We start from the raw sequence: 20,023 nt of genomic DNA, 5'->3' as shown, positions 1-20,023 counted from the left end.
AACCAATAAAACAGCGCAGCGCCGGTCGGCTTCCGGTTCCGGCGGTATAAAGGCGCGCGCACGGCGCCAGTGCGGGCAGTCGCTGAGGAGGCGCTGTGGGTTCGAGGGCGGGGCTGAGGGAGAGCGAGAGGGTGAGCGGGGCCCCGGGAGCCCTGTGTCTAGGCGGGCACTCCATATCTGTTTGGTCCTTCGAGGAGGGTTCTAAGGATCCCCCTCGTGTCTGTTTCGGCTCTTAGGGAGGGTTAGGGCCCTCCTTGTGTCTGGGCTTTCACAGGGGGCTGAAGGGTCCCTTGCGGGGCTTAGGGGTCCCGCCGTGTCTCTTGGGGCCCTCAGGGTGGGGTTGGTGTCCCCCGCTGGGGCCCTCACGGGAGGTTAGGGGTTCCCCATGTCCGTTCGGGCCCTGAGGGTGGGCTCAGTCCTCTCCGTGTCTGCTCGGGCCGAGTTAGGGGTCCCTTGCGTCTGCCCGGGCCCTCGGGGGGGTTGAGGTCGCCCGATGGGGTCCTTGGAGGGCTCAGTGTTCGTTTGGGCCCTCGAGGAGGAGGCTTTGGGGTCCCTCCACTTCTGTTTGGGCCCTCGAGGTGGTTTTTAGGGGTCCCTCCATGTATGGGGCCTGGGAGGGTAGGAAGGGGGGGGTCTTTATGTTGGGGGTCTTTGCTTCCTCAGGTCTGTGGTAAAGGTGTGTGTGGAGTTGTGTGTGGGATCCCTGATGGTCCACTTCGGTCCCTGGGAAGGAACAGGAATCGTAGAATCCTGGGATGGTTTGGGTTGGAAGGGACCTTAAAGCTGATCCCGTTCCAACCCCTTGCTGTTGGTTGGGACACCTTCCACTAGACCTGTGCTTGTCTTCTCAGATACATATGTATCTATGTGTATTTTGAGGGAAGAAATAGATAAAATAGGCATCTTCCTACATTGCTCCACAGACCCCTCAGAGCCTAATTTACAAGACCCCTCCATATTCCCCCTCATGTCAGAGGGGGGCTCCTTCAGCACTGCTCTTGGGGCTCCCTGCTGTATTAAATCCCTTCAGCACCTGGGGACACATCAGGGCTCTGTGCTGTCCCTGCTCTGTCCCCTTTGGGCAGAAACTCATGGCTCCCTGTCCTTCCTGCCCGCAGGCTGGTCGGGATGGCGGACGAGGAGATTGCTGCCCTCGTGGTGGACAACGGCTCGGGCATGTGCAAAGCTGGGTTCGCAGGGGATGACGCGCCTCGGGCTGTGTTCCCCTCCATCGTGGGGCGGCCCCGGCACCAGGGCGTCATGGTGGGCATGGGGCAGAAGGACAGCTACGTGGGGGACGAGGCGCAGAGTAAGAGGGGCATCCTCACGCTCAAGTACCCCATCGAGCACGGCATCGTCACCAACTGGGACGACATGGAGAAGATCTGGCACCACACCTTCTACAACGAGCTGCGCGTGGCCCCCGAGGAGCACCCGGTGCTGCTCACCGAGGCCCCCCTCAACCCCAAGGCCAACCGGGAGAAGATGACCCAGATCATGTTTGAGACCTTCAACACCCCGGCCATGTACGTGGCCATCCAGGCCGTGCTGTCCCTCTACGCCTCCGGCCGCACCACCGGCATCGTGATGGACTCCGGGGACGGCGTCACCCACACGGTGCCCATCTACGAGGGCTACGCTCTGCCCCACGCCATCCTGCGCCTGGACCTGGCCGGCCGCGACCTCACCGACTACCTCATGAAGATCCTGACGGAGCGGGGCTACAGCTTCACCACCACGGCCGAGCGGGAGATCGTGCGGGACATCAAGGAGAAGCTCTGCTACGTGGCGCTGGACTTCGAGCAGGAGATGGCCACGGCTGCCTCCTCCTCCTCGCTGGAGAAGAGCTATGAGCTGCCCGACGGGCAGGTCATCACCATCGGCAATGAGCGCTTCCGCTGCCCCGAGTCCATATTCCAGCCCTCCTTCCTGGGCATGGAGTCCTGTGGCATCCACGAGACCACCTTCAACTCCATCATGAAGTGCGACGTGGACATCCGGAAGGATCTGTACGCCAACACCGTGCTGTCCGGGGGCACCACCATGTATCCTGGGATTGCTGACCGGATGCAGAAGGAGATCACGGCATTGGCCCCCAGCACCATGAAGATCAAGATCATCGCCCCACCAGAGCGCAAATATTCCGTGTGGATTGGTGGCTCCATCCTGGCCTCCCTCTCCACTTTCCAGCAGATGTGGATCAGCAAGCAGGAGTACGACGAGTCCGGCCCCTCCATCGTCCATCGCAAGTGCTTCTAGAGGGGCTGCTGGCAGCCACCCCGGGTTGTCCCTGCTGGGATGACCTCCTCCTTCCACCTTGGACCAGAATTGTCCCACTGTTCCTTATCCCACATTTTAATTAATTTGTTGAGGTACCAATTAGTGATGTGCAGTTTAATGGCCCGTTAGGCTGTAGTTCTCCTGTGGCTCCTGCTCTTCTTCCTCATGGCTCTCTGGGGCTTGGAAGCAGGTGGAGGGTTGTTCACTTTCCCTGTGTAACGCGGATAGGATGACACTAAACTTAGGTTTGTCACCTTTAGGTTTGTCACCTTTAGGTTCCTTTGTAGGAAAACAAATAAACTTCCAAGGTTTAAACACTAGAAGAGCTGATTTTGCTTTATTTCAGGGTGGGTTCTCTGTCTCCTTGAATTATTGTGTGGTAGATTTTGGACTCGAACCTGGCCTGTAGCTAAAACTTACCCAAATTTTGTTTCTAAATTCTCTTTAAATCCTGTCATAGCCCCTTGTGCTGCTCGGACCATTTTAAGAGCTGTTAGGAAGGAAAGCGTGCCTGGAATGTGGCTCTTGCAGCCTGGCTGGACTTTCATGGTAACTTGGCTTTTTTTAGAACACAAACAGCTCTTCTTGTCAGAAAAAGTTGGAGCCTTGGCAGAGGATTTGGTGGCTGAAGCAGTGGCCTCTCCTTTTTTGGGAGAGGATGAGGAGATGGGGCAGCAGATAATGCTGAAGAGCGCTCAGCTTGGGGAAGCCGGTCCCTGCTGCGTTCGGGGGGTATCTGCAGGAGCTCCTCATCCAGGCGGGAGGGATGGCAAGCGCATAATTAATGAGGTGTGATTAATTAAAGGTGACCGCGCCGTGCAGGACGCGCCGCCGGCCGCGCTCCTCCTTTTAAACCTTCGGCCGCCCTCCTATTGGCTCGTCATAGCCACGCCAGCCAATCAGCAGCGTCTCCGCCAGAGGCCGTTCCCACGTACTCTGGCGGACTCAATTTCCCAGCGCGCACCGCGAGGCCCGCGAGCACTTCCGGTTCTGGTACGTGGGGCTGCGGTAACGCTGGTCTGGGCGAGGGGGGGGGAACGGCCGGACCCCCCGAGCTGAGGGGTGTGTGGGGGCACGGCCGCGACCCCTGAGGGGGGTCGGTCTGGGGCTGGCACTGCTGGGATCCCTCCTGAGGGGTGGCGGGCTCTGGTTACGCCGCGGGGGGCGGGGCTGGCACGGCTTCCCGCGACTGTCTCAGGCGTGTGTTGGGTGATGGGGGGGTCTCACTGGGGTCCACTTTCCCCCGTTCCAGAGCTCTGCAAGTCCCAGTCCGGCTCGGCCGCGCTCAGGGAGAGGCCGCCATGTCCCTGCCCGAGTGGCACATCGCAGTGAAGCTGGCGGAGCAGCCGCTGGCTCCCAAATCCATCCTGCACCTCCCGGAGACGGAGCTGGGCGAGTGCCCGCTGGGCGGGTGCAGCATCTCCCACCTCAAGCAGCTCATCACCGGGAAGCTGCAGGAGTCCATCCCGGACCCCGAGCTCATCGGTGGGTGCCCGCCTGGATCCTGTCACAGTCCTGCCGCTTGAGGACACCCTTTTCCCGTCCTCGCTGCGGCTGGGACACAACATCCTGCTGGTGGTGGTGGTGGGAGGGCTCAGCACAGCCGGATAACACGGGGTGAGGACTCAGAGTGTGCTGCAGAGGCTCTGCTGCACACAGAAATCTGATACCATGTGGTTTGGATAGAATATTCCCTATTTTCTTGGGATCACAGAGCTCCGGTGTTGTCAGTGCCCTCGTTAAGGAGTCTTTGGGCTTCCAAACACCTCTGTGTCCTAGTGAGATCCCTCATGAGAACTGAGAGAGGTTGACTCTTCTAGGGGGAGATGGCAAAGTCACCTTCTGTATATCAACTCCATGATTTCCTTACTGAACCTCAGCTCCACAGCTTCCCTGTGTTGTTCCCAGACCAGATGGAGCAATTGCAGCAATAACCTCCAGAGCTCTAAGTCACACTTAGACCCTCAGTCCTTTCTGAGGGGGCCACAGATGTTTATCTTTGGGTGTTTCTCCCCCCTAGACCTGATCTACTGTGGCCGGAAGCTGAGGGATGACCAGACCCTGGATTTTTATGGCATCCAGTCCGGCTCCACCGTCCATGTCCTGCGCAAGTCCTGGCCCGAGCCTGATCAGAAACCAGGTGAGGAGCAGGCTGTGGGATCTCCTTTGGATCCCCTTTGGATCTCCTTGGGGTATGTGTTTAAGGGACTGAGGAACAGCTTCTCTTGTTTCATTCCTGAGGTTTCCAGGTGGAATTAATCCATTTGTTTGGGAGCTCCCCACCTCTAACAGCAGCAAATGGGTGTTAATTTTCTTGCTGACGGAAGAGTTAAGGAATGAGCCGTGCAGTGTGGAGAGGGACTATCCCTTCCTTAACAGCCTGGATTTTAGGGTGTTGCAAGACAATCTGGAGCAAAGCTGGTTCCTCAGCTCCAGGGATGAGCAGGCTTGTGTGTGCTCCTGCTCTGCCTGACTGTAGAATGAGCTGGAGTGGTTTAGACTTGTTATGTCTTTAATAGAACTCCTTTGGTACATGTAGGAGGATATTTCTGTGTGTTTTTATTACCTGACAGTGCAGTAAGTTGTTACTCTGTGTAACTGTACCAAGACACAAACTGAACCCAAGGATATTAAAGAATTGCATCATGGAAGTCCCAGTGGGATGTAAAATGGCTGTTGAAGCTAACAGAGGGAGATCTCTGTTTTGTTCTGTTGTTTTCCCTTCCTCAGAGCCCGTGGATAAGGTGGCAGCAGTCCGGGAATTCCGTGTTCTGCACACTGCTCTGCACAGCAGCCCTGCCTACAGAGATGCAGTGAGTTGGGCTTCCTCCTATGCTTTTGGGGTGATTTTTGGCTGTCCCCTTCCTGTGAGGAGAATCCCACAGTGGAGCCTGGTTGGGTGATGCTGCTGGTCTGCTCTGGTTTCCCTGGCAGGTCTTCAAAATGCTGGGAAACAAGGAGTCGCTGGATCAGATCATTGTAGCTACTCCTGGCCTCAGCAGCGACCCTGTTGCTTTGGGTGAGTCTAGATGTGATCCAGAGGATCTGAGGAAAGCCAAATAAAGGTTTAATTCCTAATAGGGGGAAGGGAGAGAGAAAGCCGAATCTGGATATAATTCCTGATGGGGGGAAGGGAGTGTTGCCCTTGTCTCGGAAAACCGACCTTTTTTTATCCCTTTGTGGAGCATAAGAGTCAGTGACTGCTCAGGTGTCAAAGTTGTGCTCCATTGGGAACGTTTGGGGATGGGTGTTGGCTTCAGAAGGATTAGGGAACAGTAGGGATGAGTGCTTTCTCCTTGCTGCAAAGTGTTACCAAAATGTCCATTAAATTTAGCTTGCTTGTTCTGACCCGGGATGATACCAGTCTGAGGCAGATAGAATTTGGGATGCAATCACAGCCTGGCTGGAGTGAGCTGGGGGTCAGATTGGATCCTGCCCTTAAGGTGGAGAACCCATGGGATCTGCTGGGAAGGCCCCATCCCTTGGATGTGTGGCTGTAGTCAAAAGTCTCTCCAGGAAGACATGAAAGGCTTGAGAGAGAACAATAATAAGAGTATTTATGTGTTTGCTTGTGACTCAGTTCCTGAAAAACAAAATGGCTTTTGTTTGAGTGTCTCCTATTTCTTGTATCCTGTCCCATCATGTTTCCTGGTCCCTTCCAGGAGTCCTGCAGGACAAGGATCTCTTTTCAGTGTTTGCAGACCCCAACATGTTGGACACGTAAGTTTATGTGAGCTGGGGCAGTGACTCAGCAGTGCTTTTGTCTCACTGTGTATCAGCTGCTTCTCTCTGGGGCTGGAGAGAGGGCTTTACTCCTGCCTGCCAGTATGGATACACCAGGATTCAAACCAGGACACTTCTCCCTCAGCAGCAGGAAAGAGAGGTGTACCACTTGGATTAAACCAAAGGATAGTTAGTGGGAGCCAGGGCCATCACTGTCTCCAGATCACGAGTTCAGATCTGGATCTGGTTGCTCACACCAGAGTTGCTCCCATGAGAGTATGTGGGAGATGTGAACCATGGAAAGGTCAACATGGGATCAAGAAGGAGACTCAGCTGCCTGCAGGTGTTTGTGCTGAACACCAGCGGTGTTGGTGCAGCCAGTGGGGATGGCCGTGCCCTAAGCTTTAAAGGGCTGATTTCTTAGTTTCCCTGTGTACGTGATTCATTCTTCCCCTGTTTCTCTCCAGGCTGATCCCAGCTCACCCTGCCCTTGTGAATGCCATTGTCCTTGTCCTGCACTCAGTGGCTGGCAGCACCCCGCTCCCAGCCCCGGAGACATCCTCCCGAGCCATGTCCTCTGGCTCCTACCGGGACATGCCAGGTACGTTCAGCCACACAGGTGATGGAGAGCCTGCAGGAATGATGTGCTGCAGAATTTGCAGACCAGTGTAAAATCATGGAATCACAGACTGGTTTGGGTTGGAAGGGAAATTAAAGGTGATTGAGTTCTACCCCCCTGCCATGTGCAGGGACACCTTCCACTAGACCAGGTTGTCCAAGCCCTGTCCAACCTGGCCTTGAACACTTCCAGGGATGGGCAGTCCCCATCTGTGCTGTACTGACACAGTCACCCCCAGGCTGGAAGGACAAGAGGTTTAGGTTCCTGAGCTGGAAACACTTCCTGTGGTTTGATAGATTTTGGACTGGGTGAGACTCGCCTGAGACACTTTGTCCTCAGAGCCTCTTCCAACCCTGTGTGTGTGCTCAGTGTTGGCCATGGCCTCTGCAGTGCCCAGAGGATGGACCTGACCTGTCTCCCAGTGCACATGAACTTCTTGGTGCTGAGGTCTCTCTCCTAACTCCATGGGATTCTCATCTGGTACCTAATTCCTGCCATTTATTCTCCTTCCTGGTGCAGGTGGCTTTCTCTTTGAAGGTCTCTCTGATGATGAAGATGATTTCCACCAGGTAAGTGGTCAGTTTGGGTGGAACACCTGTTTTGGGCTTTCAGTATGGGTTTAGCTTGTAGCCCTGAGACTCCAAAGCTTTACTCTTCCTGTCTGATGAACAGCATGAGCTGCTCTGGCTCCTGAGGGTATTGTGGAGACAAACATATTGATTGTGGTGTGCTTGGATGCTGTTCAAGCGAGGATTTTCGTGAGTGCTGAACACACAACATAAGAATGAAACAGCACATGTCCTCAGAGGAAACACCTTCGTAGCCAAATGGATGCAGGAATAGCTGTGTATGGATGAGAAGCGTGGGAATGTTGCTCCCTGCCCTTCTGCAGTCTTCTTCTCCAAAGGACAAAGTGTTTTATAAGAGAAACTGGATATTTAGGCCAAAGAAGTGCCTTTCCAGAGTGAATTGTTTTGTTACAGGCTAATAACACTGTGGTTTTAGGCTGGTGAATGACATATTAAAAGGTTTACAGCCAGTTTCCATAGCTGAGTTTGTGAAAAAAAGCACATCCCACCCTGTCATGTTTATTTTTAAAAAGTTCCACACCGGTGAGGTTTGAGTGTTTCAGGAAAGGGATCTGTGGTAATGCACAGGTGAGCCGGGTTTTACTGGGACACAAACAACAACATCAGAGGTGTGGTTTTGTTTTGTTTTTTTTTCTCCATGCAGAGCACCAGGTCCACACCATCCAGCAGCACTTCAGGCTCCCGCCCGGCTTCCCTGGGCTACACGGGGGCTGCGGGACCCCGGCCCATCACCCAGAGTGAGCTGGCGACCGCGCTGGCGCTGGCCAGCACCCCGGAGAGCAGCTCCCACACACCCACCCCTGGCACCCAGGTAACAACAGCCACAAGCCCGGCTCAGCTCTGGGACACCTGGCTTCTTTGTCTCCTCGTGGCTGAGTTCTCTTCCATGTGAGGTTGAGGATGGAGGGGTGCTGCAGGCGTTGCTCTGGGCTGGCTCTGGTTCCTCTAAGTGTTCTCCTGATCGGTGTACAACTTATTTCCTCCTAGGGTCATTCCTCTGGGACATCCCCGATGTCATCCAGTGTCCAGTCGGGAACACCCATCACCAATGACCTGTTCAGCCAGGCCTTACAACATGCCTTGCAGGCCTCAGGGCAGCCCAGTCTGCAGGTCAGTGTCACAGCCTCTTCCTTCAGGAGCCTGTAGAATCCCATATCCCACTGTTACAGCATGGAGATGGTTCTTCCAGCCAGCTCCTGTGGCAGGGCATTAAGCTGGAGGGGGCATGACAGACCACTATAAAAGTACTGGTTGGAAATGGGATGGTGGGATAGTGGATTTGGGGAGTTTGCAGGAAGAATTTGAGCTTTCAGGATCTGTTTGAACACTTAGCATTGTGGTTGTGAGCTAGAGGAGGAGGGAGAATGCAGCATGGAAGAGTGGGCTGTGGAGAAGACTTTTTTTTCCCTGCTTGGACTCTCACGCCCACCTTAACTCCTTTTCTTTCCTGTATGTAGAGCCAGTGGCAGCCACAGCTCCAGCAGCTGCGAGACATGGGAATACACGATGATGAACTAAGTCTCCGAGCCCTGCAGGCCACTGGGGGGGACATTCAGGCTGCCCTGGAGCTCATCTTTGCTGGTGGGGCTCCCTAAATTTTTGTCTGGACTGGTGAGTTGCACTGAGGCAGCCATGACATTCGTGGGTCTGGGACTTGGCCCTCACTCTTTGCGCTGGGGTTCCTCTCTACAGCATGGAGCAGCTGGAGTGGCTGCCCCTTTCCTTGCTCTCCTGTTGGGAGCACTGAGCATGCTGAGGGCAGCTCCTCCAGCTTCAGATACTCTCTCCAACCTCCTCCTTCTGCCCACCAGAGACAAGACCTCAGGACTTTGTCCAGCATGGAGAAAGGAAGAGGTGGCTTTGTGTTGGAGAGATGTGGCCCCTTCAGTTCTGCAATCTTTGGTCTGTCTACACATTGTCCTGCCTGTTGTTTCATTCCTGCCCACCTGATATGCCTCAGTTCACCTCTCTGTGCTCTCTCTGTATTAAATGGGCTGTATTCCTTTGCCTGTTGTCTGGGTTGTGATCTGTCCTGGGTTGCGTTCCAGATCTCTGAGGCGACGTGCTCATGGCGTGAAGGGAACTGGAGGAAAAGCTTTGCCTTTGTAGGAGGCTGTTGTTTCAGCAGAGGGCACTCCCATGCAAGCTGACAAGGATGAGGGTCCAGTTGTTCATGGCCACCAGGAAGTGACAGTAACAAAAGAATGACAAGCACAAGGGTTGAGGCCGTTGCCAGAGTGAGAGGTGGAGAAATGCCACTGATACAGCCCAGTCTGGCTGCAGCCAGTGTTTGCCAAAGTGTCTTCTAATCCAGGGGGCCACAAGGTGCCCAGGACCTGGGGTGGAAAGCCAATTAAATCTATTTGCCTGTAATTACAATCAGTAGGAGCTGAGAGAAGCCAGACACACGGAGCTGGGCTTGGCATCACTCTGATTGTACCATTGAGATTAACGAGGCATGAAAATGGGAGCTGAGAGCGGGTTTGCCTGAAATGCCACCGTGCATGCTAAGAGCAGAAAATACTCTCCTACTTTACCTTCAGGCTGCTGTGCTCCCCTCTAATTCCTCTGCAAGCTCTCTGATCCTTACTGATACCATCTCAGCTATCACCCAGCAAATGTGGGATTGTTCTCTCCAGGGTAGCTCTTGACTGATAGGCTTTAATCCTGTCTAGAGGATTAAGACTCTTGGGAGGGAGGGACTATTTTTGTGTTTCAATATGTAGGAGATAAGATGTGATGGACATAAATAGCTTTCCTGACTATACATCCTTCCAGGTTCCTGCCCTCAGTATGAACTCTGGAAGCCCAGTCTAAATGACGGCTGGGATTTTATGTGTAAGAAAACTGATTAATCCGTTCCCATCTCTGGTGCCTTTGCTCCTGCCTTTGCTGGGGGAGGAAATAGCATATGCACAGCATCCTCCCACCCCTCCCCACTGGGGAGACAAGCCCTGCTGTCAGCCCCCAATCCTCCTGGGATAACTGCGGATTAGCCGTATCACAGATGCTCCTGCCCAAAGCTGAGAAGCATTTGCAGGCTCTCCTGGATCTGCTCGGGGCGAGCAGGGCTTGCTGTGAGACCAGGGTGATCAGTTTGGTTTCCTGTAGTATGTCAATTCTCAGCTTAGGGTTTATTGGTGTCCCAAAATGGTATTTTTTTTCCTGTCCTGACCTCACTCTTAAAATTTGATCCCTTTGTTGATCCACATTTGGTATCAAGTAGTTTTTTCTGCTGTAATGGCTATTTCTGCTTCCCCATGTCCCCACGTAACTGAGAACTGCCTGGATATTTGGGATGGAAACAACTTTTTTCCGATTTCTTTCACAAATGGCATTACTTGGCTTGGAGCAGCAGCTCAAACACATTCCCTGCCTGAACTGGCTGTATCAGAGGAGAACTTGGCAGCGCTGCCACTCACGACGCGACTGCTGCGTGCGCTTCGCTTCCCTCGCCTCGCCTGCCTTCGGCTGCCTGGAATAGACGTGCTCAGCAACCAGGCAAATTTAGAGCTGCAGGGATGGGAAGAGAGGCTCTGCCTGGCACCTGCAACGCTGCTGATGGAGGGGGAGGAAGGAGGAACATTGCTGCAGGAGCTCTTGTGGTGGGAGGGTGGAAGCTCAAAGTGACTTAGAAGTGGCTCTGCAGCAGCCAGGTGAGCGCTGCCTCCCCACCTGCTCCAGCGGCTGAGTGGCTCCTGCTACCAGCTGGGAGGTGGAAGTGATGCTGGGAGATGAATGTGATCCTTACAGGGCTTTACAAGGGCATGGAGTGATAGGACAAGGGAGGATGTCTTTAAACTACAAGAGTGTAGGTTTAGATTGGGTTTTAGGGAGGAATTCTTCCCTGTGAGGGTGGTGAGGCCCTGGCACAGGTTGCTCAGAGAAGCTGTGGCTGCCCCATCCCTGGAAGTGTTCAGGGCCAGGTTGGAGGGGCTTGGAGCAACCTGGACTAGTAAAAGGTGTCCCTGCCCATGGCAGGGGTTGAAATGAGATAAACTAAATTGTCAGTGACTGACCACAGCAGAACAGGTTCTGCTCTTTGGGAGCAAACTGCAGTGTGCTGTCTCCCACCTACCCAGTCCTTGTGGTCCATCCTTGGTGCCGCTGCCCTGACATGTTCCCCTCCTCCTGCCCCACCCTTGGTTTCCTCTTAAAAATATGTTTTGGGTTAAAGATGAATCTGTTTTGGTTGGATCTCAGTTTTATCTGTATCCTGCCTGCGTGCCCAACCTCCACCACCCTCCGTTTGCCAGCCAAGCATCTGTGGCCTGACACCTCACTGGGAGCAGACTGGGAAGTGCTTGGCTAACCCTGGGAAAATGTGGAGGTCAAACCACAGTTCCCCAACGTAAGCAGGGACCTCCTGTTTCTGACATCAAAGAGAAACTTTTGTTTCAGTTCCCTCTTTGCCTGTAGAGGAGCTGACAAGGGAAGCAGTAACAGTGGGTGTTTACAGCAGGGATGGGAGCAGCTGTTTTCCCTCCTGTGTTTTCCATAATCTTGTTATTCATTCTCATGCCTTGACCATCACTGTGGACACCTGGAGGGGGTGGGAGTTTGGATGGGATCTGGGCTCTGCACCATATGCTCTCTGCTTTTTTACTTTGGCCAACTCGAGGGCTGTTTCACTTCGCCTCCTTCATTTTGAGCTGTCTCCATGAGGAGCAAAACAGTGCTGGAAGGGCGTTAATTTTCCAGCAAAAGGGTGAAATGGAGACGGAGAGGAATCTGCCAGATTCTGGCTTTTGCAGTACCTCAACCTCCGTGATCGCCCACCTCCATCTTCCTCTGCTTTCACAATGATGCTTGAGCCCTTCCCATGTGGGAAGTGAACCCAACTGATAAGATCTGTCCCGGGAGCAGACGTTGATGTTTGAGGTGTTCATTGTTTCTGTACAGACACGGATCTCCGTGACACAGACACCCTCTGGTGTGGGTGTGCTTGGGTGGCTTGTTGCACCAGATCAGAAGTTGCCTTCAGCCTTGGTTTCTGACTTCACGTGACTTGTGTTGGACAGATTTCCGTGGAATAATGTTTCTTCCTTGCTCCCCCAGCCAGACAGGAGCTCTTAGTGTTCCCTACCACAGGAACCATAGTTTTCCCATCACATTATGGGGCTACAAACCTTGGCCTCTCTGGCACATTAATTCAGAACATAAGTGAAGGCGACTTTCTCCAGTGTTCCAGAATTTCCTTGGGCAGCCTGGCAGGATACATCCAGCAGGAACAGCAGCAGCAATTAGTCTGGCAGAGTCTTTGCCCATCAGATTGCTTTCTTTGCAGAGGGCTCGGTGGTTTCCAGGCTGCTCCCAGCTTTGTCCTTGTAGGAAATGACAATACACATAATAATTTATAGTTTTCCTTCTTTTTCCAGTTTTGTGCTGGTTCAGTGAGTTAAAGGGTGTCACCAAATGGGACAGGCCAGTGGGAGGGCTAAGGGAAGAGGGGACAGAAGGACCTGGTGACATTTCCTTGAAAATAATGACATTTTGGTCTTACTCTTTCTCAGGGAAACTTTGGAGGAAGGAGGAAAGTTTTCCTGATGCTGGGACAACTGATCAGAAATAAGGTGAGAGCCCAAAGATAGGGCAGGAGACACAGTGCAGCTTCCCAGCAGACTTTGTCCTGAGGGGTTTGGTCCCTTTCTTAGCATGAATCAACATTTTCCTTTAGAAGTGACAAAAAGGGAGGTCTGATTTTAGTCATCGAAGCATCCTTTTAAGGATGCAGATTTGAGAATCCATGTGATGTTAACTGGAGTACAGCATGATAAACCTGTGTGGTTTTAAAAGCATCTGACTCTATTTTAACTTGGGGAAAGCAGAAATAGACTGAAAATGTCACACTGTGAGAATATTTCTATTTCCTTCTATATTTATAATATTCTAATATTCATAAACACTGTGACTTATAAATAATCCTTTTATTTATAGTATTGCATGTAGTTCTAGTCCTGCCTCACAAAGATGAGTTTAAGAGTATGGTAAGCAAAAGGAAAGTTCAGAGGGAAGAAGATAAACATCCCCTGCTCCATCCTTTGAAGTCCAAGACAATGGTGGAGCCACTGGCTTTGAACATGAAGCTTCCTGGCTCTGGTCCTCCTGAACTGAGCCTGGAAACTAAAAACAAAACAATAAAACCCAACCCAATGCTCGTAAGGTGAGACCGGGTGATTCTGTGGAGCAACCTGGTCAGGTGGGAGGTATCCCTGCCCATGGCAGGGAACAAGGTGGGCTTTAAGGTCTTTCCAAACCCAAACCAACCTGGAATTCTGTGATTTCTGACCATGCAGTGTCCCTGGATGAATTCTGGGTGTTCCAGGCTGCCAGCACACAGAATGGTTGTCCCAAAATGCCTTTGAGAGGTGGTTGGGTTTTTTTCCCCCCTACCACTGAAATAAATACCTTGCTGATTTAAGAGCATGGTCTGCTTGTTCAGCAGGGATGATTTAGTTTAGGTGTTGAGTTTGAGAGCTATGGAGTTCCAGTCCAGGAGCCATAAAAGCATCAGATGGGTTGTGTAGGACCAGAGCCAGAGTTCCCTGTGTTCCTGCAATGGCCAAGAACAGATGCTGCAGAAAAACTTAACAGGGTGAGCAGAGAAAGATCTGTCTCTAATAGATTTTCCAGCATCCAGTTGTCTGAGGTTTAGGGACTTCTAGAGCTAGATATGGGGTGTTAACTATTAACGGACCCCCTCATGACCTTTTTCTTTAAACACAGATAAACTTGTAGCCTCTGTGCCACCCTGCACCCAGGAGTCCTGTGGAGTGGCCACAGGTTCCAAGTCTGTTCAGCAGCTGGAAGGAGGAGGTGACATGCAGATTGTGGCACAGGTAACTTCTGGTCCCAGTAGAGCTCTGAGGTTTAATTTTTGGGTGCCTGGGACTCCTGTGGCCACTGAGGCAGCAAGAACTGACAAGGACAGTTGGGGAGCTGGGCAGTCGGGTAGAAAATTATCATTTAATCTCACTGGAGCAGAAGGAGCTGCTGATGAGAGCAGAGCTCTGTGATCCCCCAGCAGTGCTCGGCCTGCTGCCCTGACATCCTGCAGAGCACACTCCAAACTGTTTACCTTTGTGCTAATGGGTTTGTTTGCCCTGTTCCAGGGAAGGGAAGGAGTGCTGATCATCCTGTCTGCGCAGGATTCCTTTCTGAGGTTTAGCTCCCTGTCATTAAATGCTTTGATCCCAAAGGATTCTCAGTTACACATAATTTAATCATCCCATCCTGCCAGCTGGTGTCTGGTCATGTGAGTTCATGTCCATTTATTCCTCCTCCACCTCATCTTTTTATTCCTGTTTTCCTCCCCTCCCAAAAGCCTGTGACCTCATTGCTTATGGCTTCCTGCAATTGCTTTCCCAAATGAGGTGTGTGGGAACAAACTGGACCCATAATAACCAGGAAGCAGGTGACAGGCATGGAGCCTGCACAAGGAGGGGCAGATAGGAGACAGGAAGAAAGTCAAAGGGTCCAGGACATGTTGAGATCCTTCACTGTTCCCACTCTCCTGCTGGAAGAGATGGAGAGCTTCCCATGACTGATGGACAGAGAAACCAGTGTGTCTGGTGCTGAGCCTTTGTGTCACCAGGCAGGCTCTGAGTTACTGCAGGCACTTCCCTCTGCGTCATTTGGCCAAGGGTTGGCTCACAGGGGCCAAAGTGTGAAGGAGGAGCAGGAGATATATTCCTTCTTCCATGTCTCTCCCTTCCTGGCGAGACATGTTGCTGCTGGAAGTACCGGAACACTACAAGGTCAACTTAATATATTCAAAGGAGTTTACTTTCCTGAGCAACCTCCACTTAATATTATGTGTCTGGTCAGCTTGTAAAGGACTCTGGCATTTTTTCCAGCAGCAGTTGGAAGTGGCTTCTTGGGGACCCTGTGACTTGTTTTAATTCCCTGGAGAAAAATGTGGGCTGAAATTCCAACCCATATTATGGTACGGGATGGGAGAGCGGATTGCGGGGGGATTGGACCTTAATGTAAGTGTTGCCAGGAGGATTTTGTGGGTTTGGTGGGGCTGATAAAGCAGGTTTATACATTTGTTTATGGGATGGTGGGTGCTGGACCCCTTCTTAGAGCCTTCTAGAGCTGCTGGCAGATATGGGAATCAAGTTGTCGAGGAGTCTGAGACACAGCCATTCCCACAGGCAATGCTGCCCTGAAATCCAGGCCCTGCCAGGAGGCAGAGGAACACAGCAGTCAAGAAAAGAAGGACCAAGAATTCCAGGTAAACAAAACACAGTCTGACCTGCTGGGCCCTTGCAGGGAGATGGAGCTGGCACTGTGCAACTCCCATGGCGGGAATGTGGCTAGACAAAGCAACTTCTGTTCTTTTTTTTGTATGAACTTTATTTTAATTGGGTGAGACTCTGCATGGGGCTTTATTTACTGTGGCTGAAGCCTTTGGCACCCCTGTCTCCTTTCCTGCCCCGTCAGTGAGTCGTCACTGAATCACCACTCTCGGTGCTGCTGGTTATTGTGACAAACATTCAGGTGAAACTCATTTGTCAACTGAAAGGATGAGACACGGTTGGGGCCATCGAAGCTGAGTTTGTGGCCAGTCCTCAGGCGGGGCCTGTGATCAGTGAATTATGTTGTGAGACTCTGATCTGGGCGGTCCTGCCTGGGTGAGCCCCTGGGGTTTCCTCAGGGCAGAGGGGGAAGCACTGAAGAAGGGGAGTCCCAGGTAGGGGTTTTGTGCTGCTCTCCAAGTCTTGAGTGCAAATCAACCTTGCCACAAGTTTCCTTACTGGCAAGTCTACTAGAAAAACTTCTCCTGGGGGCATGTGGTTCCTCCAGCCCTTTCCTGACTCATTCTTAAAGCCCCGGGGGTGGCATTTAGCACATGGGGACTTTTGATCCCTTTTGTGACACTTGTTGGGGCAGTAGATTTGCTGTGCTGTCCTTTGGCATTGTGGCAGAACTGAGGGGGGGGGGAAGGTGTATCTTCCCCCCAGATCCCACCCTCCAGACTCAGCCCAGCTTAAAGAGCTGATGGAGATGAGCTTGGATGAAAACTGTGTGTCTGGAGAGGCTGGAAGGTTGGCAGCCACTGCAGGGCTGTGGCTTTGGGAAGGGATTGTTAAGGTTCCATAGTTATCTGCAAGGAATGTGAGCTCAGGGGGAGAATTTGTGTTGAAAGCAGAAAATGCAGCAGCTTGCTGATAAATGATCCACTTTGCTTCCTTCCCACCTTACTTTGTCATCTGAGGAATGAAAGGCCTGTCAGCACTAAAAGAAACTGTGAGTGAGTGGAATTTCACTTGTTTCATTTCAGAATCCATCCGTTTAAATCTGCTTGTTCCCAAAGGCAAGACGCAAGAGGTAAGAAATAGAAACTCTGATATTCCAAAGCTCTGGTCATTTACACTTTTGTCTCAGTCTCTTGGGCCATTGATCCATCCCACAGCAGCTTCCTGCACACATTTAACAGAGGATTTTCCACCTCTGTTCCAAAACAGGCAGTCTCCCAGTCTTGTATGGGAAGGGATTGTGGAAAACATGCATGATGGATGTGCTGAGCATCCTCAGCCTTTTGTGCCAGGTTCAATAAGGTCTCTGTTTGTACTGTGTTGGCTGATAATGGCACTGTCACAACTGCCCAGGTGGAGCAGGTTTCTGATGGCACAACAGAGAAAAGATCTGACTGGCTTTTGCAGGGATAGGAATGTTTGTCTTGTTGATGTCTTTTTCTGTGGAAGATTTGTATGTGTTCATGCTTCCAAGGGTCATATTCCTGATCTGAGGTTAACAGAAGGTAACGGATATGTTTTTGTGGATAGTGTCATCACATACCTGTTCTAATGCCAAGAGAAACAGGAGGTTTCATGGTAGTTGGGCTGCCTGGGCCACAAACATTCAGGCAATCTGTCTCCTCTGCAGTGATGAATAAAACTGTTCTTCTTAGGGAAAATCTGTGCTTCCTAAATCTGACAAGATTCCTGGGGGAGGCTGCCTTCTGATCCATGCTGGAAGTGAGGAGCATGATCTGGAAAAAAGCTGCTCATAAGTTGCATCGTGGAAGTTTTGATTCTTGAGTGGAGCAGACGGAAACCTCTCCAGGAGGGGGCTGAGCGGGGAGCTCGTGCCTGGAATCTGATCGCCTGTGTATGCATTCCTTGGGGGATAGGACATGGCATGTGGTCCTGAGCAAACAAACTGTCTCACTGAAGTCCTTGCCTGCTTTGGGAAATACGTATTTCATTTCTGGATGTGTTCAGGTCTCTGTGTTGTGTTCAGCACCTCCTGCAAACTGGGACAGGGTTGGAGCAACCCCGAAACCAGCTCTGCTTCTCCCGAACTGGGCTGCTCCTCTGTCAAAGCTTTGCTGTTCAGAGGTTTGTGGGACAACCCTCCCCAGGGGGTATTTTCCTAGTGTGCTTTCCAGATCGTGCCCACGTGTTGGAGTGACTTTGTCAATGTTGTCCTGTGCAGTGTTTCTGGGAGTCAGGTTCACCATGACTGCTCAGTCACGTTGCTGCCCTGAAGGAGCTCGTGGGGAAGAGAAAGGACACTAAGGGGAGCTGCAGCTTCTGGAGAGAGCAAAGACATTTGGGTGCAAGCTCCGCTTTAATAAAGACTCTTCATTTGAAGAGTTATAACCAGCATTTTGGGTGGGATGCTCCTATATACTCACATGTTCCACCACTATCCCTTTTTTTCTCCTCCTCTGCAGGTTCTTTTGCTGGTGAGCTGCATGCAGAGATCTCACACGGCTTTAGTTGATGCACACCAAGCTGTCTGCTGAGTCTCCAGCTTAGCAGAAGGTGCTTCAGCATCACTCTGAATCCAGGACCCTAATAGTCATGTTCCTGGGGTTTCTCAACTCCTAGTCTAAGAGATGGAGTGGTACCATTTGTTGAAGTAGAAGGACCCCAGAGTGGAATGGAATGGCAGGAATGGCTTCAAACTGAGGTAGTAGGTTAGATGGGGTATTAGGGAAAAAATTCTTCCCTGTGAGAGTGGGGAGGCCCTGGCACAGGTTACCCAGAGAAGCCGTGGCTGCCCCCTCCCTGGAAGTGTCCAAGGCCAGGTTGGAGGGGCTTGGACAACCTGGGATAGTGGAAGGTGTGCCCACGGCAGTGGGTGGAGCAAGATGGGCTTTAAGATCCCTTCCAACCCAAACCATTCCGTGATTCTATGAACACTTCTGAAGTGCTGAGGGAGTTTCAGGCTAAATTTTATCCACAGGAACATGTATTTAGCTGTAGGTGGAACAAAAATACCCAACCTAAAAGCTAAAACCACGCGGAGTCCCCAGCTGTGTTAGTTAGGGGCAAGGAAAAGGGAAAAACAAATGATTTACTGTTATAATGAGGCAGCAACTCTCCTTGTTCCTCTCTGATCAGAACCCTTCTGTTTCCAGTTGGTAACTTTGTCAAGAGTGGGAGTTGAAAGCCAGTTTTCCAGCCCACCAGCTGCGTCGTGTCATCAGAGGCAGTACAGATAATCACATATGCAGCTCTCATAGCCCAGCCTAGATTTGGGGTGGATGCAATTCTAGTCCCCACATTTATTAAGGAGCCTGCATGGGTTGTATGGCTTAGGCTGATGATTTACAACTGACAGTCCTTTTTTACTTTTGATTGTGTGAAAGAGTCTTCATGAAGAAAGTGTTTTTCAGGAAGAAAATACCTTTCTTCTCTGCAAGAAAACAAGTGATAACATGGTCTGGCACCTTGGGGAGCAATGGGGCAATAGTGAAATACAGCTGCCTCTGAGGGAATGGGCAGTTTCAAGATGAGCAGGAGCACAAAGTGGTTCAAGGCTGGGAATCACCATGATCAGAAGTGAAAAGCTGGAATGATCTGTGTTATCACCCTGTAATTACCCAAGCACACACGTGATTAAAGAGAAAGATGACCCTCCCCACACGTAGAGTTGGTGGGAAATTCCTGTGGGTCCTTAAAATTCACCATTAGCTGGCTCATTAATTTTTTTTTTGCTTCCTCCAAAATGCCTCCCCCTTGCCCTGCCACTCTTCATCTCCTTCAAGAGCAGAGCAGTGCTGGGTCTGAGCTTCAATCTCAACTTTAAAGAGCGCAGCTGCATCTCATCCTTGCGAGTTCCCCGTGGGGCTCTCCTATTCTGGTCACGTCCGACCTCGCTTTCCGTGCATGGAATGCCCTGTCTTCTCATTAACAAACCTCACAGTGCTGCACAAAGACTGTCAGCCCTTCCCGGGCTCCCCGTGGGGAGGTTTGGAAAAGCAAAGTGACTTTCTAAAGGTTGTGCCACGTGGGGTGCGCTCAGCATCCCATCCTCTCGGAGAACATTTGCATCACAAAAGTAAGGGCAGGATCTTAGGGAAGAGATCACCTTCAGGATCATCTTCATCCCAGCTCCAAGTGGATTGTCCACATCCACTCTGGGATGTCATTCGCTCCCTCACTGGCACATGTGAGTTTGACTGGTCAGGCAAGGGAGTGTGTGACAGCGTAGTCAGCTTGTGAAGCTGAGTGGATTTTCGGGTGGTGTTTTATTTTACTAGGAGTGGTCCTTTGCTATTATTGCAGTGGAGCACCAGCAGGAAGAGGGCTGGCACACGAGATATGCTGCAGCCTTGCTTCATCTTCCTGATGGCAGGCATAGGCTCCTGTTCCATGTCTGCCTCCGTATCCGAGCATGGCTCTCTGTCATGGGCATGTCCTTCTATTTAAACAACCCTGGAGCAGCCATCCTTTGTTATCGGTCTCTGCACCCTTGGTCTGCCATTTTTAGACATACTTTCATTCTTATTTCATTCGTCTCAACCTTAATATTCCCCTTCCAAGCCTCTGTGGGAAGTTGTTTGCAAACCCTG

General features: G+C 51.6%; 2 protein-coding genes across 4 annotated transcripts; both read left to right on the top strand.

Moving 5' to 3' along the window:
- Positions 1-6: 6 nt before the first annotated feature.
- Positions 7-2,603, top strand: LOC113974662 (actin, cytoplasmic type 5). Of its 2 annotated transcripts, none has more exons than XM_027697998.1 (2): positions 7-119; positions 1,119-2,603. In XM_027697998.1, the coding sequence occupies exon 2, from the start codon at positions 1,129-1,131 to the stop codon at positions 2,257-2,259; it is 1,131 nt and encodes a 376-aa protein (XP_027553799.1). In that variant the 5' UTR covers positions 7-119; positions 1,119-1,128; the 3' UTR covers positions 2,260-2,603. The 2 variants fall into 2 exon arrangements, with proteins under 2 accessions (XP_027553799.1, XP_027553800.1); XM_027697999.1 differs by having other exon boundaries at positions 27-131.
- Positions 2,604-3,203: 600 nt separating this feature from the next.
- On the top strand, positions 3,204-9,223 carry UBL7 (ubiquitin like 7). 2 transcript variants are annotated; one of them, XM_027698105.1, is made up of 12 exons: positions 3,204-3,273; positions 3,533-3,765; positions 4,301-4,420; positions 5,011-5,093; positions 5,215-5,299; positions 5,943-6,000; positions 6,471-6,604; positions 7,142-7,191; positions 7,856-8,023; positions 8,200-8,322; positions 8,670-8,823; positions 9,024-9,223. In XM_027698105.1, exons 2-11 carry the CDS (start codon positions 3,582-3,584, stop codon positions 8,805-8,807), a joined length of 1,143 nt encoding a protein of 380 aa, XP_027553906.1. In that variant the 5' UTR covers positions 3,204-3,273; positions 3,533-3,581; the 3' UTR covers positions 8,808-8,823; positions 9,024-9,223. The 2 variants fall into 2 exon arrangements, with proteins under 2 accessions (XP_027553906.1, XP_027553907.1); XM_027698106.1 differs by having other exon boundaries at positions 3,273-3,342.
- Positions 9,224-20,023: the final 10,800 nt, after the last annotated feature.

The sequence above is a fragment of the Neopelma chrysocephalum genome, unplaced genomic scaffold, assembly GCF_003984885.1.
Source record: "Neopelma chrysocephalum unplaced genomic scaffold, ASM398488v2 Primary Assembly neopelma1_124, whole genome shotgun sequence".
NCBI lineage: Eukaryota > Metazoa > Chordata > Aves > Passeriformes > Pipridae > Neopelma > Neopelma chrysocephalum.
This window is presented reverse-complemented; position numbering and strand designations above follow the sequence as displayed.

What these genes read in the sequence shown, in the direction of transcription:
- LOC113974662 (XM_027697998.1), top strand. Translation starts at nt 1,129, where the DNA reads ATGGCGGACGAGGAGATTGCTGCCCTCGTGGTGGACAACGGCTCGGGC.
- UBL7 (XM_027698105.1), top strand. Translation starts at nt 3,582, where the DNA reads ATGTCCCTGCCCGAGTGGCACATCGCAGTGAAGCTGGCGGAGCAGCCG. An exon ending in CGAGCCTGATCAGAAACCAG is followed by an intron (nt 4,421 to 5,010) that starts GTGAGGAGCAGG and finishes TCCCTTCCTCAG; the next exon opens with AGCCCGTGGATAAGGTGGCA. An exon ending in CAGCGACCCTGTTGCTTTGG is followed by an intron (nt 5,300 to 5,942) that starts GTGAGTCTAGAT and finishes GGTCCCTTCCAG; the next exon opens with GAGTCCTGCAGGACAAGGAT.